Here is a 27,999-nt window from a genome sequence, read left to right as displayed (position 1 = left end):
TGGACTTATGGCTCAAAAAAATTAAGAATACAGAGAACAGAAAATAATAGATCTAAATTATTTTAATATTATTATTATTTTAATTTACAAGCCACATGTGGTGGCTCACACCTAATATCCCAGCACTTGGGGAGGGCATGGTGGAAGGGCCATTTGAAGCCAGGAGTTTGAGACTAGCCTGGGCAGGGAGACCCTGTCTCTACAAAAAAATTTTAAAATTAGTGGGCTGTGGTGGCATGCGCCTGTAGTCCCAGCTGCTTAGGAAACTGAGGTGGGAGGATTGGTTGAGGCTTCAGTGAGCCATGATTGCACCACTGTACTGCAGCCTGGACGACAGAGTCTCAAAAAGAAAATTTACAGAATAAGCCAATTCCTGGTAGAGAAAAGTATAAAGTTTCCATAGAGTTTGAATTAATGTCTTTTCCTTTTATTGCCAGGTGGGGTATCTACAGCCATTGGTTGCTGTTCAGGTCAGCTTTGCTCCTAACAACACTGGGAAAGAAGTAACAGTTGAGTGCAAGATTGATGGATCAGCCAACCTAAAAAGTCAGGATGATCGTGACAAGTTTTTGGGACGAGTTATGTTCAAAATCACAGCACGTGCATAATATGAGTAGGATATCTCCACAGAGTAAATGTTGTGTTGTCTGTCTTCATTTTGTATCAGCTGGACCTTCCATTCTAGAATTATGAGACCACCTTGGAGAAAGGTGTGTGGTACATGACGCTGGGTTACATCATAACGTGCTTCCAGATCATAGTGTTCAGTGTCCTCTGAAGTAACTGCCTGTTGCCTCTGCTGCCCTTTGAACCAGTGTACAGTCTCCAGATAGGGACCGGTGAACACCTGATTCCAAACATGTAGGATGGGGGTCTTGTCCTCTTTTTATGTGGTTTAATTGCCAAGTGTCTAAAGCTTAATATGCTGTGCTATGTAAATATTTTATGGATATAACACTGTCATATTTTGATGTCAACAGAGTTTTAGGGATAAAATGGTACCCGGCCAACATCAAGTGACTTTATAGCTGCAAGAAATGTGGTATGTGGAGAAGTTCTGTATGTGAGGAGGGAAAAAAAAGAAAATAAAAGTGTATTTGAAAAATATTATCTTGGGTTCTTTGTAAAATTTATTTTTTACATGCTGAATTAGTCTGGATCTTTTTGATTAAGAGCACAAACGTTTTGTTGTAAAACCTGTAAAAAAAAAAAAACTGGGATTAATTTTTAGTGCTGGAACTGTCTCTCATAAAGTATTTTAGGCTGTAGATAAAATAGCATTTTTAGGTTAGCCAGTATGACTATGCACCTAATTTTTTATGAGATAAAATTCATAAGACTTAATTTGTACAATAGTTTGTGAAATATCTTGTTACTGCTTTTATTTAGCAGACTGTGGACTGTAATAAAGTATATAAATTGTGAAATATAAAAACTTGGAACTTATTCAAATCTTCAAAGCAAACAACAGTTTTGTGTAAGCATTCTTTCCCCTCCAGTATTAGGTGTGTTCTTGGTAGGATTATTCGTCATAATTTGGGTTACTTTGTTGAGAAAGTTGTGCTTCCCATATGATCTGTGGTGATCCTTGGTTTTTCTTAAGGCTATTGTTTGTTGTTACTTTTCTCCTTTTTTTTAAAAAAAAAAAAAAAAAAAAAAAGGTGGCCATGTGCAGTGGCTCATGCCTGTAATCCCAACACTTTGGAAGACCAAGGTGGGTGGATCATGAGGTCAAGAGATCGAGACCATCCTGGCCAACATGGAATCCCATCTCTACTAAAAATACAAAAGTTAGCTGGGCGTAGTGGTGTGTGCCTGTAGTGCCAGCTACTCGGGAGGCTGAGGCAGGAGAATTGCTTGAACCCGGCAGGCGGAGGTTGCAGTGAGCCGAGATCACACCATTGCACTCTAGCCTGGTGACAGAGGGAGACGCTCTGTCTCCAAAAACAAAAACAAAAAAATGCAAAGCAGATATTCTTGAGGTTTTGTTTGTAGTGGTACAAGCCAGAAGAGGTGGGACCCAACCCAGCTGGCTCAAGAATGACCGTTTGGAGTAAATGTGAGGGCTGTGGGTGGCCTTGCCTGGCCAGATGGGCCTTGGTGGCCTGGTGGCAGCCTCTGCCCTTTGCTAGTGGGCACTCAGCCCCGCGTGAGAGCTCTGTTTGTCCCTCTGTCACTAAAATCATAGTGATAAAGAGATTTTCACTGAAGGAAATTATTCTTGGAGTAATTACAGCAAACCTTTTCTGCATTTTGACTTTCTTTATGCTATCGCTTAAGAGTGTAAAACAAGGATAAAAGAAGGCTACAAGGTGAGAGAGGTGACATGACTTTAGTTGAGCCAGTGTGACCTCATCCTCAACAGCTGTAAACTTTGGTGCCTGTGAAATTCATATTAAGTATTCTATTAAATTTGTATTTTTGAGTCTTTTGAAGTAAATATGGATGGAATTTGTTTTAATGAGCTTAGATAAAAGACTCATTCTCAGAATATAAAAGAAGAATTGAGATGGCATCCAACATAAGGTGGGTTTTGGAGAGAAACAAAAATGGCACACACGTAAGTCACCAAAGCATCTTGTATGCCTCCCCGGTTCAGAAGTTTGGACGTGGATCAGCCCCTGACTGCCCAGTGATCTTAGCTGATCTCACCAACTTTTCCTGGTTCTGCTTGCTTCATCTATTGAAATTAAGGGAGTTTAACAACAATTTAGCAGACCTGCTGTATACCAGGACTGGATCAGCCAGACTGAGGTCTCTCAAAAGATCTTAAACTAGGAGGAAACAGCCTCTGAGACACAGCACGTGGTGTGATGATGGTGATGGCGCTTATATGCGAGGGGCCGTGAGGTGGGGGAGACAGGATTGTTCCAGAGGCCCCACCCTTCCCTAAAGTTTTATTTTTGTGAAAGGTCTCTAGAGACAGGTGGTGCTTGAGGGAGGAGGAAGAGTGGCCGGGAGCTGGGTCTGTATGGGCCGGGTAAGGACTGGACTAGGAACGAAGGATGCCTGGACACAGCTGGAGTCCGCCTTTCTGCTGCTGATTCCAGGTTTTCCTCAGGATTTCGGGATGTGCTCACAGATCACCTGGGTATCTCATTAAAATGCAGATTCCAGTTCGCTAGGAGGGATTCTATAGAGGTAGCAATTCCAAGGTAATACCTGCCACTGCTCATTCACAGACCACAGTTTGGAAGGAGGCAACCAGCTTCGCAGCCTTGGCTGTGGAGCCTAGCACCAATTTGATTTAGTAGATGGAGAAGATTGAGCCATCATTTGACTTTAGCTGGTATGTGGAAGTGTGTGCACTCCTGCTAGCTGGCCACCTGTCTGGGCAGGAGAATCCTGAGAATACCCGAAGACTGCGCCACTGGCCAGTGGGAGAACCCGAGTGGCGTTGCTTCTGGGGTTGCTGCCCGGCAGGTCACATTCCCAGGTTGTGCTGAGGGAGTGTGGGGTGAAATGAGATGTCGCCACATTTTTCCACATGAGTGTTTATGATCCTTTTTTTCTGGGTGGCTGAGAACAGCTGGGGATTGTGTGGAAAGCTGGAGTTTTCCTGCGGAACGATGTGCGTCCTCAGGTAAGAGCTCTTCAGGGGCAGGAGGGAACTGGGATGTGCTGAGAGGCCATGTGGCAGCATGGACAGTGGGCGATGGCTAGATGGGATCAAACAGCCAGAGCTGGGGAGGAGGAACCCAGTGGGGTGTGGCCGGCGGAGATGGCCGAAACTTCAGCTGGAGCGCTTGAGACCACCCTTCAGAGGCGATTCATCCCGAACTGGACCTGCTGCTGATGAAGTCACTGTGGTAGGCAGAATCTCGGCCCCCATGACCTTCACCTTCTCGGGCCGTGCCCGTGGTTACACTCTATCACGTGGCAAGAGGGGCTTTGCAGCTGAAATTAAGGTAACTGGTGGGTTGACCTTAAAATAGGGAGATTATCCTGGATTATCCAGCAGCCCAGTGTGATCACGGGAGCTATAAGCAGAAGTGAGACCTGAAGCCTCTGGGTTTGGACACATCCTTGCTGTTTTCGATGTGGCCACGTGGGAAGTGGAAGGAAGTGCATTCTGCCAACAGCCAGCGAGCTTGGAAGCCAGATCCCCCCCAGAGCCTTCAGAGCCCAGCCTGAGGCCCTGCATAGAGGACCCAGCTGGGCTACATTGCGCCCAGACCACTGACCTACAGAAATGGGAGATTATGAGTATTGTTTTAAGCCACCAATTTCATGATAATTTGTTATGGAGGCAAATAGAATGCTGATATGGTCATCTCAGTGACGATTACTACTACAACCCACTGCTTCTCAAACCAATCCGTCAAGGGCTCCTGTTTAAAATGCAGATTCTGATTGGACAGTGCCCAGGGTGGGGCCCGAGATTCTGCTTCCTAACAGGCTTCCAGGTGCTGCTGTTGCTTAGAGGGCTACATCTGAGCACAAGGCCCTTTTGTGTACGACTGTGGTTGGTGTAATGCCTGGAATTCAGAACCCAGGTAAGGAAGGAGGAAGAGGGATCTGAGAGAAGAAAGGCCTGGGATAGAATTTGTTCAGCTACGAAATAACACGGAGGCTGTGGAGAGGTGCCCTGTGTTGGGCCCCTGGCTTTCAGACACTCAGCTTCTGAGACCACTGGTGTGGTCTCAGAGCTTAGGTATGGATGGGATATTTTCACTTCCTTTGCTATTTTCTGTGGCCCCATGGGAGGACAGGGGCCTGCAACCATGAGTCCAGCTTCCTGAGGATGGCATGGTTCGGGCCTATTAATGGGGTCCTTGTCAGCACCCTCTTGCTCCTAACTGAATGGGTGAGGTTCTGGGGCCACTGGCTTGGAGATGAAGTGAACTCAACTCATCTGTGCAAAGTTGCTGTCATGTCATTTAGTGAGATTTCATTTAAAAAATTAATTTAGGGCTGGGTGTGGTAGGGCACACCTATAGTCCCAGCTACTTGGGAGGCTGAAGCAGGAGGATCGCTTGATCCCAGAGTTCAAGACCAGCCTGGGAAACAGTGAGACCCCATCTCTTTAAAGAAATATTCAGGCCGGGTGTGGTGGCTCACATCTGTAATCCCAACACTTTGAAAGGCCAAGGCGAGTGGATCACTTGAGGTCAGGAGTTCAAGACCAGCCTGACCAACATGGCAAAACCTCATCTCTACTGAAAATACAAAAAAAAAAAACCTAGCCTAGCGTGGGGGTGTGCTCCTGTCATCCCAGCTACTCGGGAGGCTGAAGCAGGAGAATCCCTTGAACCCTACAGGTGGAGGTTGCAGTGAGCCGAGATCACACCACTGCACTCCAGCCTGGACAACAGAGTGAGACTGTCTCAAGAAAAAAAAAAAATTTCTACCAAAATTCACTCTAAAATGTGTATTGAGGCCGGTTGCGGTGTCTCATGCCTGTAATCCCAGCACTCTGGGAGTCCAAGGCAGGTGGATCACCTGAGGTTAGGAGTTCAAGACCAGCCTGATCAACATGATGAAACCCCATCTCTATCAAAAATACAAAAAAGTTATCTGGGCGTGGTGGTAGGCACCTGTAGTCCCAGCTACTTGGGAGGCTGAGGCAGGAGAATCACTTGAACCCAGGAGGCGGAGGTTGCAGTGAGCGGAGATCACGCCATTGCACTCCAGCCTGGGTGACAGAGCAAGACTCCATTTAAGAAAAAAAAAAATGTGTATTGAGCGTTACTGTGTGCTAGGCACTGTGTGAGGAGCCTGGGATACACTGGGGATCAAAACATAATCCCTGCCCTCATGTAACTTACAGATTAGCAACTACTGTGAGGCCCAGGCTGCTTCTGCCTGGTACTCTGGGTGGTGGCTGTCCTCTTGGTTCCTAAGGGATGGAGTCAGTTTGGCAGGCTTCCGTCTCCAGCTGGGCCAGGCCGGCCCTCAGCCGGCACTCTGCACTCTCCACACTGAGAAGCCTCTTAGAAAACATGCAGGAACTGTGTTTCTATAACTTTACATCCAGAGCCATCCAGCGGGAGGGCAAGACCCTTGCCTATACACACAGTCCTCAGGGCACTTTATTCTTTAAAAATACCCAAAGGCCCGAGTGCAGTGGCTCACGCCTGTAATCCCAGCACTTTGGGAGGCCGAGGCAGGTGGATCACAAGGTCAGGAGTTCAAGACCAGTCTGGCCAACATGGTAAAACCCCATCTCTACTAAAAATACAAAAATTACCTGGGCGTGGTGGTGGGCACCTGTAACCCCAGCTACTTGGGCGGTTGAGGCAGGAGACTCATTTGAACCTGGGAGGCAGAGATTGCAGCGAGCCGAGATCGCACCACTGCACTTTAGCCTAGGTGACAGGGTGAGACTCCATCTCAAAAATAAATAAATAAATAAATAAATAAAAATGAAAATACTCAAAGACAGTGAAGGGTTGCAGAAGATTCTTTCAGATCCATAACCACAGACAACTCCAATGGACCAGGCTACCTTGTGTGGCAAGCAGAATTTTAACATCCATATTAACCGTAAAAGAATATGGTGATGTGGGCCGGGCGCAGTGGCTCATGCCTGTAATCCCAGCACTTTGGGAGGCTGAGGCGGGTGGATTATGAGGTCAGATTGAGACCATCCTGGCTAACATGGTGAAACTCTGTCTCTAGTAAAAGTACAAAAAATTAGCTGGGCATGGTGGCAGGCGCCTGTAGTCACAGCTACTCTGGAGGCTGAGGCAGGAGAATGGCGTGAACCTGGGAGGTGGAGCTTGCAGTGAGCTGAGATGGCACCACTGCTCCAGCCTGGGCGACAGAGTGAGACTCCATCTCAAAAGAAAAAAAAAAAAGACTATTATGACGTGTATAAGTGTGTTGCAAGAAACAAAGATATAGCCAGGTGGGGTGGCTCACACCTATAATCCCAGCACTTTGGGAGGCCAAGACGGGTGAATCGCCTGAGGTCAGAAGTTCGAGACCAGCCTGGTCAAAATAGTGAAACCCCGTCTCTATTAAAAATACAAAATGAACTTGGCATGGTGGCACATGCCTGTAATCCCAGCTACTCAGGAGGCTGAGGCAGGAGAATCACTTGAACCCAGGAGATGGAGTTTGCAGTGAGCCGAGATCGTGCCACTGCACTCCAGCCTGGGCGACAGAGCAAGACTCCATTTCAAAAAAAAAAAAAAAGGTATATGGGCCAGGTGTGGTGGCTCATTCCTGTAATCCTGACACTTTTGGAGGTCGAGGAGGGAGCATCACTTGAGGCCAAGAGTTTGAGACCAGCCTGGGCAACATAGTGAGCCCACATCTCTACAAAAAATTTTACAAATTAGCTGGGCATGGTGGTGCACACCTGCAGTTCTAGCTACTCGAGAGGCTGAGGCAGGGGGATCCCTTGAGCCCAGGAGGTCAAAGCTGTGGTGAGCTATGATTGCACCACTGCACTCCAGCCTGGGCAACAGAGGGAGACCCTGTTTCTAAATGAATGAATGAATGAATGAATGAATGAATGAATGAATGAATGAATGAATTTGGGGGAACCCGTGTTTTGTGCTGCGGCCAGCCACAGAGCCCTCATTAGCCCAGACACATCCTCTGAGCTCCTACCAGCACCTTCATCAGGAGCCCCAGCCAGCTTGGAGACTTCCTCAGGGCTTGTGACACTTCCCTGGGAGGAATAGAAACACATTTTGCTCAAAGATGAGTTGTTAATTCAACTCACAGGCTAACAGTCAAAAGAGTTTTATCCCCAAAGAAGTAGCAATAAAATAAGCCAATCCAAGGGGGAAAAAAAAGGACTCTTGGGGAGAGGGAGGAGTACAGAACCTTAACAGCTCCAGCCCATGGATTCTAGAGACCGAATTCCTCGTCCTTTCATCCCAAAAGAGGTGCACTGCTGGCCTATGAATACACCTGTGGGTGCAGAGAGTAGGAGGGAAACACTCTGTGCATGGTGCAGGAGGCTTTTTTTTTTTTTTGAGACGGAGTCTTGCTCTGTCGCCCAGGCTAGAGTGTAGCAATCTCAGCTCACTGCAACCTCTGCCTCCTGAGTTCAAGCGATTCTCCTGCCTCAGCCTCCCAAGTAACTGGGATTACAGGCACCCGCCAGCGCACCCGGCTAATTTTTGTATTTTCAGTAGAGACAGGGTTTCACCATCTTGGCCAGGCTGGTCTTGAACTCCTGACTTCGTGATCCACCCGCCTCGGCCTCCCAAAGTGCTAGGATTACAGGCGTGAGCCACCATGCTCAGCCAGGAGGACTTTTTAACTGGGCTTCTAAGCAGGTGTCCATCCCTGTGCGCTGCTCACTTTTTTTGTTTTTGGAAACGGAGTTTCCCTCTTGTCACCCAGGCTGGAGTATAATGGCGTGATCTTGGCTCACTGCAACCTCTGCCTCCTGGGTTCAAGAGATTCTCCTGCCTCAGCCTCCTGAGTAGCTGGGATTACAGACATGTATCACCATACCCAGGTAATTTTGTATTTTTAGTAGAGACGGGGTTTCACCATGTTGGCCTGGCTGGTCTCCAACTCCTGACCTCAGGTAATCCACCAGCCTCGGCCTCCCAAAGTGCTGGGATTACAGGCATGAACCACCGCACCTGGCCTCCCCTTACCTTTTAAACCAGGGCTCTTGGCCGGGTGCGGTGGCTCACGTATGTAATCCCAGCCACTTTGGGAGGCCAAAGCAGGCGGATCACAAGGTCAGGAGATTGAGACCATCGTGGTTAACATGGTGAAACCCCATCTCTACTAAAAACACAAAAAATTAGCCAGGCATGGTGGCTGGCGCCTATAGTCCCAGCTACTTGGGAGGCTGAGACAGGAGAATCACTTGAACCCGGGAGGCGGAGGTTGCAGTGAACTGAGATTGTGCCACTGCACTCTAGACTGGGTGACAGAGCAAGACCAGTTTCAACAACAGAAAGAAAGAAAGAGAGAAAGAGAGAAAGAGAGAAAGAGAGAAAGAGAGAGAGAGAGAGAGAAAGAGAGAGAGAGAGAGAGAAAGAAAAAGAAAGAAAGAAAGAAAGAAAGAAAGAAAGAAAGAAAGAAAGAAAGAAAGAAAGAAAGAAAGAAAGAAAGAAAGAAAGAAAGAAAGAAAGAAAGGAAAGAAAGGAAAGAAAGGAAGGAAAGGAAGGAAAGGAAGGAAAGAAAGGAAAGAAAGGAAAGAAAGGAAAAAGAAAGGAAAGAGAAAGGAAAGAAAGGAAAAAGAGCAAACACCAGGGCTCTCAAACACTGTTACTGAACACAAGAATAGGGATGGGGAAATGCTTCTCAGCCCCTCAGGACCCATTACCTGAGGGATGACCTGAAACCTAGTGTGGGGCCCTCTGGCATTTGAGGGCTTTCTTCGCCCTGGAGATACTGGCTGGCGGGGAAAGCCCTTGGGCTGGAACTTCAGAGTTGAGGTACCTGCTCTGTGAGATGATTCAATCTCTGTGTGACCTTGGGACGCTCCCCCTCTCTACTGCACAAGCTTCAGGGAAGACGTCACAGACACATTCACACCTAAAGCGGCTGGAACCATTAAGCACTTCTGGATCTAGTTCTGAGTCATCTGTTTTTGACTGTATATTCCAGATTTCTGGGACCAAAGAGGTTGAAACTCATTCCCTTCCATGCCCAGTGGCTTCTCTGGGCAAGTGTTCTCTTAATAGCTGCCCACACTCTATGGAAAAATCCAGCGGCTGCTGGTTAGAATGGGCTTGTTAATGGCAGCAGGCAGCCAGCTGGCGGTGCCCGCCCGGGTGGGGTGGCGGAGGAAGCAGCTGTTTTGGTCTTTGAACCACAGCTTGGGACTTACGGAAGATAAGTAGCTCTATGGTCTTTTTCTGGCTTATAGAAAACAGTTCGCCTTGCTGGTGGGGAGAGAAAGGGTGCAGTGTGTGGGGACCTGGGCTGGTGGGAAAAGCGGTCGGATTATTGTCCGTGTGCCACAAAGGATGAGGAATTCGGTCCCCAGGATCCACGGGAGGAGCTGGCTGAGACCCTGGGGCCCCGCCTTCTTCCCAAGAGTCCATTTTCCCCTTGGATTAGCTTATTTTTTGTTCCTACCGTCCCATGACTTCTGAGGTAAGGCAAGGCCACACTTTGCGATTTTGAACTCTTGTCTCCATCTTGTTCCCTCTTGACAGAGGCTTGTAAGAGACCAATTTTTCAAACTAGCCTGGGTCATCTGCACTAAAAGTGTGAGCACTGTTTGGTTATTTGAAACTAACCAAAATGTCAATATACTTTGAAAAAATGTGTTGTTCACTCATTCACTCATTCAACACTGACAACTTACGTATCAGGTGCCAGGCCCTGAATTTTACGCACATGAAAGTCCATAACAAGATCCTGATCATGTTATTTTCCAGAGAATTTTTATTTTATTTTTTTGGGATGGAGTTTCTCTCTTGTCACCCAGGCTGGAGTGCACTGGTGCGATCTCGGCCAACTGCAACCTCCCCCTCCCAGGTTCAAGCGATTCTCCTGCTTCAGCCTCTGGATTAGCTGGGATTACAGGTGCCACCACCACGCCCGGCTTTTTTGTTGTTCTTGTTATTTTCAGTAGAGACGGGGTTTTACCATGTTGGCCAGGCTGGTCTCAATCTCCTGAGCTCAGGTGATCCACCCACCTCGGCCTCCCAAAGTGCTGGATTACAGGCATGGGCCACTGTACCCAGCCGAATTTCCTTATTTTTTAAAGTTAGACAACACCTCCTTCTATGCCATGGAAAGAGTGTTCCCTGTTTTCAGAGAATTTCTCATCTCAGAGATTTTTCACTTTCTTCTCTCACACTGAAAGTTAAGCTGGAGAATTCCTGAAGGGGATGGATGGTGGCTTATTATGCCTGCAGCCTGCAAGCAGTGATGACCTTTTCTCCCTCCTCTTCCAAGCGAGTGTTCTGGCCATAAAGGTCTAGAGCCATTCACAAAACCCAATACGTAAGGTGTGGGGGGAGGTACACACATACACACGCACACACACAGCCTCGGAGGAGGGAGCAAGACAGGGTGTGCCAAGTACACCCCTTCCTTTCACCTACTGACGTGTTGTCTCGCTTCATTTAAACATTCGTGTAACTAGGTGCGGTGGCTCCTGCCTATAATCCCTATACCTTGGGAGGCTAAGGCAGACCCACCACTTGAGCCCAAGAGTTGCCTGGGCAACATGGCAAAACCCCGTCCATACAAAAAATACAAAAAAATGAGGTGTGGTGCGCACGTCTGTGGTCCCAGATACTTGGGAAGCTGAGGCAGGAGGATCACTTAAGCTCAAGGAGGTGGAGGTTGCAGTGAGCTGAGATCGCACCACTGAACTCCAGCCTGGGCCACAGAGCAAGACTGTGTCTCAAACAAAACAACAAACACAAAAAAAACAAAAAACAAAAAGCACAACAAAAAATAATACTTCTTGAAACAAAAGATAAAATTAAGGCCGGGTGCCATGGCTTATGCCGGTAATCCCAGCAGGCAGCCCAGGAGGCCGAGGCAGGCAGATCACGAGGTCAGGAGTTTGAGACCAGCCTGACCAACATGGTGAAACCCCGTCTCTACTAAAAATGCAAAAATTAGCCGGGCGTGGTGGCACGTGCCTGTAATCCCAGCTACTCAGGAGGCTGAGGCAGGAGAATTGCTTGAACCCGGGAGGCGGAGGTTGTAGTGAGCCAAGATCGCCACTGCACTCCAGCCTGGGTGACAGAGCGAGACTTCGTCTCAAAACCAAACAAAAAACAGCAGCAACAACCACAAATTAGGCCAGGCAAGGTGGCTCACGTCTGTAATCCCAGCACTTTGGGAGGCCAAGCTGGGTGGATCACAAGGTCAGGAGTTCAAGACCAGCCTGGCCAAGATGGTGAAACCCCATCTCTACTAAAAATACAAAAATTAGCCGGTGCATGGTGGCAAGCGCCTGTGACCCCAGCTACGCGGGAGGCTGAGGCAGAGAATTTCTTGAACCCGGGAGGTGGAGGTTGCAGTGAGCTGAGATCATGCCATTGCACTCCAGCCTGGGCAACAGAATGAGACTCTGTCTAAAAAAAAAAGAAAGAAAAAAAATCTGTGGTTAACAGACTGTCAACTGCAGAGTGTGTTCTAATACTGTTTATTAAACATGACGAAGTCTTGTAGAAAAATTAGAATTTTGCTATGTTGTGGGATTATTCACGGGAAGCACTTTCTGGGATCTGGAATATATGACATGTATCATGTAAACAGATATCAATTAAAGTTGCTCAAATGACAGCTCATCTAAGTTCAGATGAGGAGACTTGCTTGTCAGTCTTTTGGTTGATACCCAGTCGTACTTTCTTTCTTTATTTTCTTTTATTTTCTTTCTTTTTTTTTTGAGACAGAGTTTCACTCTTGTAGCCCAGGTGGGAGTGCAATGGTGTGATCTGGGCTCACTGCAACCTCCACCTCCCAGGTTCAAGGGATTCTCCTGCCTCAGCCTCCTGAGTAGCTGGGATTACAGGCTCGTGCCACCACGCCCAGCTAATTTTGTATTTTTAGTAGAGACAGGGGTTTTACCATGTTGGTCAGGCTGGTCTCAAGTTACTGACGGCAGGTGATCCACCTGCCTCAGACTCCCAAAGTGCTGGGATTAGATGTCAGCCACCGTGCCCGGCTCACTGCAACCTCCGACTCCCTGGTTCAAGTGATTCTTCTGCCTCAGCCTCCCAAGTAGCTGGGATTACAGGCACATGTCACCACGCCCAGCTAATTTTTGTATTTTTTGTAGAGATGGGGTTTCACCACGTTGGCCAGGATAATAGTCTCCTGACCTTGCGATCCACCTGCCTTGGCCTCCCAAAGTGCTGGGATGACAGGTGTGAGCCACCGCACCGGTGTCCCCTGTTTTACCAACTGCTGCAGCTGCTGCTGGGTTTCTCATCCCCTCAGCAGAACCACCAGCCCCTCCCTCAGCACTTGGAAGGAGAAACCTGGCCTCTTGCTGGTGGGCTACTACCCTGCAGCGCCTCCATGGTTCCCTGGCTGATAGCATAAGGGTGTTATAAACTTACATTTCTGTGGTTTTCTGCCCATGTTGTTTCTCCCCAGACTTTTCTCCCATCTGCTTCTGTGTCATCTTTTGTTATGATGACTGGGAGTGGTCCCAGCCTGCCCTGGCAGGCACCTGCCTCCCTGGCCAAGTCCCAGCCCAGCAAATTGCTCATGCTGTGCCCTCCAGGCTCTGAGAAACCTTTCAGAGACTGGGGTGGGGAAGGAAATAGGGGAAAACCTTCTCTCCTCTGCCAGCTTATTTCTTTGGCCTGGCCTGTCTTTAACCTGCACAGTTTATGTATAGACAAGTCTCCCGGCGCGGGCCCAGCAGGCAGGTGACAGCCGCCCTTGCGGGAGTCATCCTTCACCAAGCAGTTTCAGAAATGTTTCTTGAGAAACTGTTTCCGGAAGCCCCGGAGCCTCTGTTGTCCATTGAGAAGCCTTGTCGGTTTCAGAAGACAGACTCCGGGGGTCTACATCTAGACCCGGCTGAGGGCTGAACCCCGGGGTTTCCAAGCGGCTGCCTTCTCCAGCCTGCAGCAGGGTCTGAGTCACCCGCTGTGGCGAAGGCAGCAAGGAACCCCCTGCCGTGCTGTGCCCCTCCCCGCATTCCCCAATGGCCCTCTGTTCAAGAAGGGTGAGAGGAGTGGGGGATACCAACTACTCCAAGGAAAATGCAGTTCATCATACGCATCTTTGTACATCTTTTTTTTTTTTTTTTTTTTTTTTTTTGAGGCAGAGTTTCGCTCTTGTTGCCCAGGCTGGAGTACAAGGGCAGGATCTCAGCTCACTGCAACCTCTGCCTCTGGGGTTCAAGGGATTCTCCTGCCTCAGCCTCCCGAGTAGCTGGGATTACAGGTGCCCGCCACCACGCCCAGCTAATTTTTGTATTTTTAGTAGAGATGGGGTTTCATGATATTGGTCAGGCAAGTCTCGAACTCCTGACTTCAGGTGATCCACCCCCGTCGGCATCCCAAAGTGCTGGGATTACAGGCGTGAGCCACTGCACCCAGCCTGCACAACCTTTAACCCGACTTTCAGGAGGTCTCTAGTTTTTGTTCTTAAAAATCATTTCCAAAAGCATTTGTTGAAATAAAAGTATGTAATTCTTGTGTCCTTCTTCCCCTTCTTTTTATTCTTTTCCTTTTTTTTTTTTTTTTGAGATGAAGTCTCCCTCTTTTGCCCATGCGGAAGTGCAGTGGGACGTCGGCACTCACTGCAGTCTCCACCTCCCAGGTTCAAGCTGTTCTCTTGCCTCAGCCTCCCGAGTAGCTGGGATTACAGGCGCATGCCATCATGCCCAGCCCCGTCTTCCACGCTTAGTCATGACTTATAAACTGAATTTTGGTAATACTTGAGGAAAGTGTTTTTTAGCTGATTGTAAGATTGGCCAGAGTCTTTCATGCAGAAGAGCCCACACTGTTCTGTTGTCAAAATGGCTTTGTCGCTACTCTAGTGACCTGTCACAAAAAGCAGACATGACCAGGCACGGTGGCTCACTCCTGTAATCCCAGCACTTTGGGAGGCCGAGGTGGGCGGATCACTTGAGGTCAGGAGCTCAAGACCAGCCTGACTAGCATGGCAAAACTCTGTCTTTACTAAAAATACAAAAATTAGCCAGGTGTGGTGGCACATGCCGGTAGTCCTAGCTACTTGGGAGGCTGAGGCAGGAGAATTGTTTGAACCCGGGAGGCGGAGGCTGCAGTAAGCCTGGCGTGGTGGCTCATGCCTGTAATCCTAGCACTTTGGGAGGCTGAGGCGGGTGGATTACAAAGTCAAGAGATTGAGACCATCCAGGCCAACATGGTGGAACCCCGTCTCTACTAAAAATACAAAAATTAGCTGGGTGTGGTGGCGGGTGCCTGTAGTCTCAGCTTCTTAGGAGGCTGAGGCAGGAGAATCTCTTGAACCTGGGAGGTGGGGGTTGCAGTGAGCCGGGATCTTGCCACTGCACTCCAGCCTGGCGACAGAGCTAGACTCCGTCTCAAAAAAAAAAAAAAAGGCAAACAAAACCTAGATGTTTTAAATTTTTAAAAATAAATCCTGTAGATGTTTTAAAGTTTTAAAAATACATTATGCCTATAATTCCAGCACTCTGGGAGGCTGAAGCAGGAGGATCTCTTGAGGCCAGCATGGGCAACATAGTGAGACCCTGTTACCAAAAATTAAAAAAACAAAAATTAAAAAAACAAAAATTAAAAAAACAAGCCAGGTGTGGTGGTGCACACCTGTAGTCCACAGCCACTGTGGAGACTGAGGTGGGAGGACCACTTGAGTGCAGGAATTCGAGGTTACGGTGAGCTGCGATGGTGTCACTGCATTCTAGCCTGAGTGACAAAGCAAGACCTTGTCTCTGCAAGGAAAAAAATCCTGTAAAAGTACTTTTTGTTGTATTCAGATTGAGGAGAACCTTTGCTGGAGGTTTGAAAGCAAATCTATGTATTAGCAGAACCAGAAAGTCCTTCCTGTGGAGATGGGACCTTTTCGGGATTGTCATTTTTGGAATCAGTGCACAAACTTCTCATGATTGAGTTTCGGCTTTTGAGAGCCGTGACCAAGTGGTACGTAGGGCATGAACGAGGAAAACAAATCTCCTGACCTTAGTAAAATGTGTCACAGTACTTTAGGCCCCTTAGCCAAGGCGGGAGATAACGCAAGAAGGAAATGGCAAAAATGTCCTGAAGAAATTTGCATGAAAGTGAGAAAGTGGATAGACAAATGCTGCTCTGCATTAACCGGATTGGCTGTGCCCCCCCCACGCTCCCCGACTGCAGGACTTCCTTCACCACTGTGCATTTTCTACTGAGATGCTCTCCTGAAAGCAAGTTTCAGCAAGAGGCTGGAAAGGCCTCTCAGAGGAGGCTGAGCTGGCAGTGATCAGGGAGCCCCTGGGCATTTGGCAGCCGTCCACAGTAAGACCGGCAGATGGAGCATTCATCTGGCAAGAAACTGGGGAAGCTGGCGGTGTCTTCAGGTGCAAGCTTCAGCGAGAAGAGCCAGTGCTCTGAGAAGACGCACAGAACTACAGAAGCAGCTCCCCTAGGAGAAGGAATGGAGGATGTGCGCGGTGGCTCACGCCTGTAATCCCAGCACTTCGAGAGGCTGAGACGGGTGGATCACTTGAGGTCAGGAGTTTGAGACCAGCCTGGCCAACATGGTGAAAACCCATCTCTACTAAAAATAGAAAATATTATCCGGGCATGGTGGAGGTTGCAGTGAGCCAAGATTGCGCCATTACGCTCCTGCCTGTGCGATAGAGCAAGACTCTGTCTAAAAAAAAAAAACAAAAAAAAAGGGAATGGAGAAAACACAGCCATAGCTCTGGGAGTAGGAACAGAAGAAAGCAAGCTGTCAGTCGGGTTCTTTCTTCTGGAGAAGGCTCTGCGTTGAAGCTGTCTTCTCTCTGAGGCTCAAGAAGCTGAGCATGAAATGAAACAACTCTGTCAATCAAAAATACAATTCTAAGTCCTACCCTGCAACCATCTGAATGGACTCTCTCCTTGGCCAGGGCGCTCTTAAAATGTAACCTCAGAGACTGGTTCCGGCCATGAACGGGAAGTGCCTCATTATACCCGCTGGTATTAACATCAACACAGACCTTACTGATAAGAATCATTTACCATCTATTCTCTGAAGCCTGCGACATTTGGTCTCCGTAATCCCTTATCTTAACACAGACATTTCCTTTCTATTGATTCCAGGTTTTCAGATAAACTCAACCAATTGTCAACCAGAAACATTTTAAATCTACCTATAAGCTGGAAGCGCCCCCCACCTTTGAGTTGTCCCACTTTTCTGGACCGAACCAATGTATTTTTTAAACATACTTGAGTGAAGTCTCATGTCTCCCTAAAATGTATAAAACCAAGCTGCACCCAGACCACCTTGGATACGTGTTCTTGGGCCTCCTGAGGGCTGTATCAGGGGCCATCGTCACTCATATTTGGCTCGGAATAAATCTCTTCAAATATTTTTGAAAACAGTTTGTCTCTTCATAGCCAATTCTGTGGGCTCGCAGATACCGCCCCTGGTCAGCGGTGTATTCAGTCGCTGTGCCATCCCCCATGTGGCCACAAGGACAAAAGCACCCTCTTAAGCCCAAGTGATCCCGTGGTTACTCCACTGTAACCAAGGTGTCCTTGGACACCTTCACCAAACGGCACTTGCAAGTGGCTCCTCTAGGCTGGGAGGAACAGAGAAGGCACAATACCAGCTCAGCTCACCATTCCAGGAGACCCCCAGGGTAAGGGCGTGAGCACAGGCTCACCACTTCCCCCCCACCACCACCCTTACTTGGTCTGTGAAACTCCAGGGCGAGTCTTTATGGGAAGATGCATTCCTTCCAACATGTCATCGAGTGCTTACTTAGCCATATCCTTTTCAACACCTGGGTCTTTCTGCTGGTCCCTGAATTGCTCCATGCCCTTCTGTGCCTTCTGACTGTCCACATGCTCAACTTGTTGGAACATAGGAGGTAGGTTATCTAGAGTTCTGGCCTCTGCCTGAGACAGGTAGAGACTGCATTATCAGGTGCTGAGGGAGTGCTATGTTCCAGAGGCCAGGTGACATTCCACCTGAGGCCTGGGGACATGGCATTCTGTATTGACTGCTGTCGCTGTTCTCTCTGATGCTGGTTTGGTGTAAGAGACGATAAGAAAGCATCTTCCCCACGAATTGTAGGGAAGCATTTCTGGGCCTAGTCTCCCAAAAGTGCTAAGATTACAGGGGTGAGCCATGGCACCTGGCCACCCTTCTTTTTTTTTTTTAGATGGAATCTCCCTCTGTAGCCCAGGCTGGAGGGCAGTGGCACGATCTTGGCTCACAGCAAGCTCCGTGTCCTGGGTTCACGCCATTCTCCTGCCTCAGCCTCCCGAGTAGCTGGGACCACAGGCACCCACCACCATGCCTGGCTAATTTTTGTATTTTTTTTTTTCTTTTTGAGATGGAGTCTCGCTCTGTCATCCAGGCTGGAGTGCAGTGGTGCAATTTCCACCTCCCGGGTTCACGCCATTCTCCTGCCTCAGCCTCCCGAGTAGCTGGGACTACAGGTGCCTGCCACCACGCCTGGCGAAATTTTTTGTATTTTTAGTAGAGACGGGGTTTCGCCATGTTAGCCAGGATGGTCTCCATCTCCTGACCTTGTGCTCCGCCTGCCTCGGTCTCCCAAAGTGTTGGAATTACAGGTGTGAGCCACAGTGCCTGGCCCTGGCCACCCTTCTGAGGGCAATTCATGAAGAGGAACTCAGATGTTGAAAGAGGGTCTCAGTGCTGACTCTCTGGCAGAGCCCCAGAGTACCCACTACCCTCACCCGAACAGCCTACCAGTATTTTATTGTTCATTTTTCTTTTTTTTTTTTTTTTTTGAGAAAGAGTTTCACTTTTGTTGCCCAGGCTGCAGTGCAATGGTGCAATCTCAGCTCCCTGCAGCCTCTGCCTCCTGAGTTCAAGTAATTCTCCTGCCTCAGCCTCCTGAGTAGCTGGGATTACAGGCATGCACTACCACACCTGGCTAATTTTTTGTATTTTTAGTAGAGACGGGGTTTCACCATGTTGGCCAAGCTGGTCTCAAACTCCTAGCCTCAAGTGATCTGCCCACCTCGGCCTCCCAAAGTGCTGGGATTACAGGCATGAGTCACCGCACCTAGCCTATTGTTCTTTTTTATTTAATTCCAGCACTTTGGGAGGCTGAGGTGGGAGGATCACTTGAGGCGAGGAGTTGGAGACCATCCTGGTCAACATGGTGAAACACCATCTCTATTAAAAATACAAAAATTAGCCGGGTGTGGTGGCACGTGCCTATAATCCCAGGTACTCAAGAAGCTGAGGCAGGGGAATACCTTGAATCCAGGAAGTGGGGGTTGCAGTGAGCCAAGATCGCACCACTGCACTCTAGCCTGGGCAACAGAGACTCCATCACAAAAACAAAAAACAAAAAAGTCTCACTCTGTTGCCCAGGCTAGAGTGCAGTGGTGTCATATTGGCTCACTGCAACTTCCGCCTCCTGGATTCAAGTGATTCTCCTGCCCCGAGCAGATGGGATTACAGGTGTATGCCACCACACCCAGGTGATTTTTATATTTTTGGTAGAGATGGGGGCTCACCATGTTGGCCAGGCTGGTCTCGAACTCCTGACCTCAAATGATACGCCCACCTTGGCCTCCCAAAGTGCTGGGGTTTTAGGCGTGAGCCACTGCCCTTGGCCTAACACCTCCTTTTTAAACTAAAAACTTTCTGACCCACTAGTAATGAGACTAACATTATTTTAAAGTGTTTATTTTTTCTATAATACATTTCATTCAAATCATAAACGTCTGATACATTTTTTTTCTCAAGAACAACTTACACTCATTTGAGATGCTTTTTCTTTCTTTTAATCTTATAGGATGGACAAAGATACACTTTAATGGATAAAAAACATCAGAGTTCATTACAAATACAGCTTCCCAGGCCCCACCTCCAGTGCTTCTGACTGAGCGTGTGGGACACATCCTAGGATCACAAAACTGTAAAACTCCCCCAGTCAACTCCACAGCAGGCAGGGCTGGAACCACCCTTAGTGGAACACTGCTTAGGACTTGTCTGTTATCTACCAGAAGCAATTTCAGAAAATCCAGGAATAATTACGTATACAGAAATAGCTCTTCTATAAAATTTCCATATAAAAATAATGGTATTTATTTACAAAGTCTGAGATACTACAAAATAATATATCATATTAGGTTGTGTACTTCCATCTAATAGAGAAAAGTCTATGTTGGGCAAGTCAGATGTGGTGGTTGCATTTTCCTCTTATCTCTTGTTTAAATTGCTTAAAGCATGTGGCACCATGATGTATCCTTCATGCAGAAAAAAGGAGAACTATATTTTCTGGAAATAAAACCCAATAGCACATAGTCAGAGCAAAGCATCTTCAGATGAAAAGGTGAACAACCTAGTGATTTGGGCTCTCACGGCCCTTTACCCACCGCCTTTTTTTTTTTCTTTTGAGATGGAGTTTTGCTCTTGTTGCCCAGGCTAGAGTGCAATGGCACGATCTCGCCTCACTGCAACCTCTGCTTCCGGGGTTCAAGCGATTCTCCTGCCTCAGCCTCCCGAGTAGCTGGGATTTCAGGCATGCGCCACCGCACCTGGCTAATTTTATATTTTTAGTAGAGACAGGGTTTCTCCATGTTGGTCAGGCTGATCTTGAACTCCCAACCTCAGGTGATCCTCCCGCCTCGGCCTCCCAAAGTGCTGGGATTACAGGCGTGAGCCACCGCGCCCGACACACCCACCTCTTTTGTCCAAAACTCAAGGATGATGGCAGTGAACCAAGTGCATGAAGGAACTCAGTATTGAAACGTGATCCCCGGAGTGGCAGCCGCCTGGGCAGCCAGTGCGTATGCTTAGTAGGGGGGTTCCATGTTTCAGGACAGAGAGGTTGACCCTGTCACGCTACTGCTGGCAAAAATAGAACTGCAACAAGCCCAGAGGAGCTATTCAGGAGAAAAGTAGCCCCGTCGTCAGTGACATTTTAGTATGAAAACCCTGGCCCCAGTGTGAACAAGCACAATCACCAGGCCGTGTGACATGAAGCTCGGCCATGATGAAGTATGGTGACAAATGGCATGCAGTGAGGCATGACAAGGGATGAGTTTTTAAATCCAAACGTGATCTGGGGAAGCTTCCCTGTTATGATTCGACAAGACGGGCAGCAGCAGCTGGTGTGTGGAAGGACCAGTTGGTCACTGAACTCCTTGGGTCCCTGCCAATGGCCAGCGTGGGGAGCCCTTCTCTGTGGAGGTCTCAGCCCGGGGTTTTCTGACTTGAGAGAGGCCTAAACCTGACTCCACGGCCTCATGCTGGGGCTCAGGAAAGGAGTCCCGCTTCTGCCCCTCAGCTGTTTGGCACTTGGTGACACAGGACTGATGCTAATCCAAAACCCGTCTGGCAGGACTGTGGTGACAGCGTGGCCCTCACGGAGGGAAGCGGCTCTGGGTTTTGGTGCAGGCTCTGCCACAGACAGGCTGAGAGACGGGAAGCAAGTCAAGCTCTCGCTTGCTTCCCATCTCTAAATGAGCAGGGGGGAGCAATGCTCTCCCCCATCCTGAGACCTGCGGCGAAGGGGTGAGGCCTGACCCTGAGCATCAGCTAGTATGGCCTCCGATGCAGCTAGAAGCAGGGAAGACCAAAGTCTAATCTGCTGAAATAGCAAGGGACAAGACAGCATTGGCTTCAACAGGCCTTTTTTGTAAAGCAAAAGGTAAGATGACAAGATCCGGCCTTGTCTGAGAACAGCTGCACAGAATACATGTTATAAATTAGTACTTTCTCCTATCTCAGCACCCTTGTGAATGGGTGTCAGAGAAGTTTCTGGACCTGCTGGGGACTCCCAGGGCTTAGCCAGACGGTCTGTATCGTGCCCACTCACTTTTTCTTCTTTAGCATACTGTGGAGTGAGACGTGGAAAAATTGGATCCCAGCGATTATCTAAGCATAACTTCTCAGAGACGTTTTGGTTAAGGGACTATTTCCTGAGAAATGTTATAATTTATGAGGGTATTGAGCTCGATTTTTTTTTATTGTAAAATCTTAGGCTGGGCGTGGTGGCTTAAGCCTGTAATCCCACCGCTTTGGGAGGCCAAGGTGGGCGGATCACATGGTCAGAAGTTCAAGACCAGCGTGGCCAACATGGTAAAACCCCGTCTCTACTAAAAATACAAAAATTAGCCAGGCATGGTGGCACATGTCTGTCATCCCAACTACTTGGAAGGCTGAGGCAGGAGAATAGCTTGAACCCTGGAGGCAGAGGTTGCAGTGGCTGAGATCGTGCCACTGCACTCCAGCTGGGGCAACAGAGCAAGACTCCATCTCGAGGGGAAAAAAATATGCAAACATCAGGCTTTTCTCTTCTTAGTAACCATGTTTGGCTTGAGTGGAAGTTTAACCAAACACTGTTATCAACTGGGAATCTGAGGGCAGGGAGGCACATTGCTGAGGGTCATTCAAATGGCATGGTACAGGCTCCTGATAAATAGTGTGGGTCTTTGGGAAATGCATATTAGTTTTCATCAGTGCTTGGGGACCATTGCTTTGGGTGCATGAATATGGGAACCCATTTGGGAAAACGGTTCTTAGAAATCCAGTCATCAGCTTCACCAAAGCCAGCCCATATGCAGAATAGAGATGATCTCTTTGATATAGCCAACAACTTAGAAACACGGAAAATAGTTCTCAATTTCTAATCATTTTTCTTTTTTTCTTTTTTGAGACAGAGTCCTGCTCGGTCACCCAGGCTGGAGTGCAGTGGCAGATCTTGGCTCACTGCAACCTCCGCCTCCTGGGTTCAAGTGATTCTCCTGCCTCAGCTTCCCTAGTAGCTGGGACTACAGGTGTGTGCCACCACGCCAGCCTAATTTTTGTATTTTCTAATGATTTTTCTACTGCATAGATTCAGTTGGAAAGTAGTGAACCTTTGTTAGAATCTTCTCTTGGTTTACGGAAACTGCTGGTAGCTAACTTTGCTTTGAAGTCTTAAAAGTTCCCGAACAGACTCCAACCTGAAGGCTTGAAACTGGAACAGTGGGGCCTCTGGAACTTAGGAGAGATTCCAAGTGCATGTTATGGGACAGAATGGCTTGTTAAGAAAGTATAGAGACATCTGTCTTTCCACTGTCTGACTCAGTAAAACTGTCTCTTTCCCAGAGGGGCCTCCCCGGCCACCCCCAGCCAAAGGAGCCTTTCCCAAACGGTCCCACTACGGTGCTGTTTTTTCCACAGCACTCATCAATCTGCACGTGTTCCATCTGTGATCATGTTTCCCCAGTAGGAGGAGAACCCAACAACGGCAGGGCCCTCGCTGTTCCGCCCCAATGCCTGCGCACAGTAGGTACTCAAATGCTTACTGAATGAAGGATGAAATATTAAGATTCACTGTCCAACCCTCACCCCTTACTTACCACTAAGGCAGCACGGTTTTAAGGTCTACGTCACAGACTTGTTGGGCAGGGACAGCCCATTTTGTTAGGGGAGGGAGCTTGATAGTATTAAAGCGCCCTTGAAATGAAATAATTTTTTACAAGCTAAATAGAGCCAGGCGCGGTGGCTCACAACTGTAATCCCAGCACTTCGGCAGGCTGAGGTGGGCGGATCACCTGAGGTCAGGAGTTTGACACCAACCTGGGCAACATGGTGAAACCCCGACTCTACTAAAAATACAAAAAATTAGCCAGGCATGGCGACATGCGCCTATAATCCCAGCTAGTCCGGAGGCTGAGGCAGGAGAATCGCTTGAACCTGGGAGGCAGAGATTGCAGTGAGCCGAGATCGCGCCACTGCACTCCAGCCTGGCAACAGAGCGAGACTCCGTCCCCCACCACCCCGCCCCCCCCCCCCAAAAAAAAGGCTAAATAGGCTTTTCCTCCAGCGCCCCCCTCTCTCAGTGTGGTTACGGCAGGAATCGCTGAGGTAGTTCTCATCCTCTGCTAATCCACACTCACTCCAACACACACACTGTGCTAGACGGAGCCTAAGTCACATCTATACTTGGAGCAACTCTGCTGTCTCTATGACCCAAATACCATAAAGAGTTGTGGTTTAGCAGTTACAGATGTCTTGCAGGGCTAAATTGAGCCACTCCTCTGTGAAATATTTCCATTTGAGGCTGGGCGCGGTGGTTCACGCCTGTAATCCCAGCACTTTGGGAGGCTGAGGCGGGCGGATCACAAGGTCAGGCGATCGAGACCATCCTGGCTAACACGGTGAAACGCCGTCTCTACTAAAAATACAAAAAATTAGCCAGGCGAGGTGGCGGCGCCTGTAGTCCCAGCTACTCGGGAGGCTGAGGCAGAAGAATGGCGGGAACCCAGGAGGCGGAGCTTGCAGTGAGCCGAGATCGCCACTGCACTCCAGCCTGGGCGACAGAGCGAGACTCTGTCTCAAAAAAAAAAAAAAAGAAATATTTCCATTTGAATTATCTGACAGGAGCTACCTTGTTTTCAAGGTCTGACCCTGGCATTATTTTTCAAATATGGTAGAGTACTGTTATAACTGTAAAATTTGCTAATGGAAGGAGTTATCCTCTTTATCTTGCTAAAATGGCAGAAACCACATAGCTTTTTCTTCCCATCACTTTTTTTTTTTTTTTTTTTTTTTTTTTTTGAGACGGAGTCTCGCTCTGTCTCCCAGGCTGGAGTGCAGGGGCCGGATCTCAGCTCACTGCAAGCTCCGCCTCCCGGGTTCACGCCATTCTCCGGCCTCAGCCTCCCGAGTAGCTGGGACTACAGGCGCCCGCCACCGCGCCCGGCTAATTTTTTGTATTTCTTAGTAGAGACGGGGTTTCACCATGTTAGCCAGGATGATCTCGATCTCCTGACCTTGTGATCCACCCGTCTCGGCCTCCCAAAGTGCTGGGATTACAGGCTTGAGCCACCGCGCCCGGCCTCTCCCATCACTTCTTTAAAGAAATAAATTGAAGGACGCCAAACATGTGGCCATCGTCTGTAGTTTCCCGGGCGGTGGGGGTCGCTGAGGGGTGGAGGACCGCCATGTCGGCCCCTGCTTTCCCGCCTTCCTCCAAGGCCCACCTTGATCATAAGGCACAAGGTATACAAACACCACAACTGCTCTCACCACAGGAAACGAGCACGTGGAGGAGACAGACTGACAGCGGGGAAGAGGAAGGCAGTGTGGTAGGCACCTGGGGCCCTAAGCGCTGCTGTGTGCCTAGGCGGCACCGGCCTTCCCAGTGAGGGCCAGACACGCAGGTCCTAGTGCCACTGTGCATGTGCTAAATAGAGCCAGCACTTCCTCAGTGAGTGATGCCACACGCTTGAAAGGGGGACAGCCACACTCACCCTCAAGGGGAAAAGGCCTCTTGAACTCCCCACAATCAGTGTGTGCCAGCACCCCGGGGAGGAGTGATCTGTGTATGGCAAGTAACCTGGCGTGCCACTATAACAAAGAAGCCTGGGCATTGTAACCACAACTTCCCTCCCCGCAGCCCCCACCTTTTTTTTTTTTTTTGAGACAGGGTCTTGCTCTGTCACCCAGGCTGGAGTGCAGTGGTGTGATCTTGGCTCTCTACAACCTCCGCCTCCTGGGCTCAAGCAATCCTCCCATCTCAGCCTCTTGAGTAGCTGGGATGACAAGCATGCCCCATCACATAAGGCTAATTTTTATATTTTTGTAGAGGCAGGGTTTTGTCATGTTGCCCAGGCTGGTCTTGAACTCCTGAGCTCAAGCAATGTGCCTGCCTCGGCCTCCCAAAGTGCTACGATGACAGGCGAGAGGCGCTGCACCTAGCCCCCAGTTTCCTAACACTGCTTCACTTTAATTTTGTGTGAAATTGTGACTCAGTGCTGAGCTTTGGACACAGATAAATGTTGAGGGGGAATACAGAAGAGAATTGGCCTTTCTAAACAGCTCAACCCAGTTTCTAAAGGCAAGATTTTACTCCAGTTACATATACTGGTGACCACGATGTCACTCTGTGAGCCACCCTCAACAGTAACCCAAACACAACGCTGAGGAAGAGACTGTTTCCCACCAACAGCACACACCTATGGCTGGGGTGGCTAATGGTGGGGCACCAATAAGGATAAGAGTCTTTGGCGGCTTTCTTTTTTTAAGCCCATATTTTATCAATTTAAAGCATGAGAGTAGCAGAGATGGAGAGTACAGAAGAAAACAGGTTCCCAAGAACTCTGGCAAGAATGTTGCTATTTGGTGAAGGAATGATTATCATTAGTGCACCTGTCTTAAATTCTGAAATGCATCTTGGGACCTGTAGTTCAATATTTTGAAGACTACAAAGGTAGCTGTGGCCGTTGGCCTCTCCAGGTCCCTGCTGGGTCCCAGAGATGAGAAAGGGTGAAGTTAGTAGAAGAGGAGGCTGCCCCTTAAAGGACAGTTGGTTTGGAGGGAAATCCCGATCCATGCAGTTGAAATGTCCCCTGCAGGTCCCTGGGGACCTGCTGTCACCTCCCCGGTGTTCCTGACTGGTCTGAGAGGTATGCTCCAGAACCCACGGTAAGACCAAGTTCTCTAGAAACTGCCTCTACCTCTGAGTCTGTACTATGGCTTATTTCTGACAGAATGAGACTTTTGTATCAAAGGAGCTCCAGCTAAAGTTGAATGTTTTTCTTTCTCCATTTTTATGGCCTTATTAAACATGTTTAGCTAGCCAAAGCTTTCTCCTCCTCACCAGGCTCACTGTCAACATGGTGGTGGGGCTAGAAAGAGGCACCACAGGAATAAGCCTGCACTTCCCCCAAGGGATTTAAAAAAGAACCAATTTGGGCCATGCTTGGTGCATCTAGCATCATCTTGGGATAAATCCACATGATTCAGGTCAAAGTTGTGGAGTTAATTTTCCCATTATTATTTGCTCCTTTCCAAGGCCTTAATGTGAAATTCAGGGTCTGGCCATGGTGGCAGATGTCCCTACACTCTTTCATTCAGAGAAGAAGCAGTTGTGAATACACCACTGCAGTATTTCTAATGACATCTTGAGCCATAAACAACATAACTGCACTACCATATATCCAGGCAGTAGGAGTGTTCAGTTTTCCAGTGTTTCTGTGAAACACTAAATATTGGATTAGTTTGAAATACAACTGACCCCAGGAGTAGGTTCAATAAGGTCATTCTGACTAATGAAAATGTGAAAAAAGGTGACATGTAGAAGGAAACATTGCAGTTCATATTCTTGAAATAGACTTTTCTTTAAGACAAAAGTAATGACATTTGGTTCATCTTCACAAATTGCACACTGGGTGAGAGCATACAATTGCTGCAGGGAACTGTAGGCAAGCAATTTGGTCATAGGAATTTGTCTTGTTTTAAATGAAAAAGCTATATGAAATGCATAGCTTTGATTAACCTAAAGATACATTTTCCCTCTTTATAAAACTCCAGATTTAGGATGCTGGCAAAAGGCAGTGCTGGCAAAGTATTTAATGCACATGGAAATGCTATTCTATTTTGGCTTCCAGAAGTAGCCCTAGTAAATTCTATGCATCAATGCATTGGCTAATAATAATTTCAGTTTTACTATAAATTATCTAAATGTCACTTAAGTACTTAAGAAGTAGCGCTTGCTCCTTTCTAGAAGCTGTCTAAGGCAGCTGATGCGTAAAGCACCTTAACTAGACCTCCAACTAGTTCAGCAGTTCAATCTGTGCCCCTCGGCCACAGGACTGCCCTCGGTATCCCTCACTACACAGCTCCCCTCTCCTGGGGACTTTTCATGTTCATTTCCACCTTGTCAAAGGCAGTCCAGGCAGGGAAGAGAAACATCAGAAACATGATCGTCAAGGACTGCTCCATGTAGCAATCTCAATTCTAAGAATAATTACATGGGTGTGAGGAACACAAAAATCCCACCTCACAGAAGATAAATGAGCACACTCACACTGCCAACTCTTCAGGAATTATCCCCACTAGCTCCTCAGAAAGCATGCTTTGTTTGTTATATCATCTACTGCTCTGTTGGCCAGACTTTCATTCACACTATGTTAACTTTATCTCAATCATCTCAGCCTTCATGTGATTTGCTTATTGTGTTTCTCTAGTTTTCACTGAACACACAGTGCAAACAAAGGCAAAGACTGAAGCAATCATTTCAAAAACAAGAGCTCACACTACAAACACACATGAGCATCACATATTGAAACGTAGGCTTTCTCTTGTCTTTATTCTGGGGAGGAGGAATCCTCCTCATCATCTTCCTCATCTTCATCATTGAACGAACAGGGGGTCTCGCCTCGGGACTCGGAGCAGTGAGAGGCCGCACTGCTGGACTGGTGACTGTTTGGGGCCAGGAACTGCCCAGTTGCTAAGGCCACTTCTGCATCCAAGCATAACCCTTGGTTTACACTAGCAAACAATTAAAAACACACAGGCTCATTAATGTGGTATAAACAGTTTTGTAAAATATAGGAATAAAAACACAGGAAGGAGGTGCCATTGGTGAAATCTGCCACAAACCTGCTCAGCAGGACCTGTGCTGGCAGTAACATGACCCCGGCTCACCCCTACACAGACAGTCAGGGCTCTGGGGTTTGCCTTTCTAACCCTGAA

General features: G+C 48.1%; 2 protein-coding genes across 23 annotated transcripts in view; one reads left to right on the top strand and one right to left on the bottom strand.

The window, feature by feature from the left end:
• The window catches only part of ATP1B3 (ATPase Na+/K+ transporting subunit beta 3), a 50,635-nt gene extending 49,525 nt beyond the window's left edge, over positions 1–1,110 (top strand). Inside the window, exon 7 of the mRNA XM_008008866.3 lies at positions 438–1,110. Within this exon, the coding sequence (XP_008007057.2) occupies positions 438–608 (171 nt within the window). The 3' untranslated portion in view covers positions 609–1,110. The remainder of the gene's footprint in view (positions 1–437) is intronic.
• Positions 1,111–19,191: 18,081 nt separating this feature from the next.
• The window catches only part of TFDP2 (transcription factor Dp-2), a 191,378-nt gene continuing 182,570 nt past the window's right edge, over positions 19,192–27,999 (bottom strand). For all 22 annotated transcript variants that reach the window (XM_073023536.1, XM_073023534.1, XM_073023537.1 and 19 more), the window contains one exon: positions 19,192–27,795. In XM_073023536.1, the coding sequence (XP_072879637.1) occupies positions 27,612–27,795 (184 nt within the window). In that variant the 3' untranslated portion in view covers positions 19,192–27,611. The remainder of the gene's footprint in view (positions 27,796–27,999) is intronic.

The sequence above is a fragment of the Chlorocebus sabaeus genome, chromosome 15 (genome assembly GCF_047675955.1).
Source record: "Chlorocebus sabaeus isolate Y175 chromosome 15, mChlSab1.0.hap1, whole genome shotgun sequence".
Classification (NCBI taxonomy): domain Eukaryota; kingdom Metazoa; phylum Chordata; class Mammalia; order Primates; family Cercopithecidae; genus Chlorocebus; species Chlorocebus sabaeus.
Note: the sequence above shows the minus strand (reverse complement) of the source record. Positions and strands in the feature narration are given on the sequence as shown.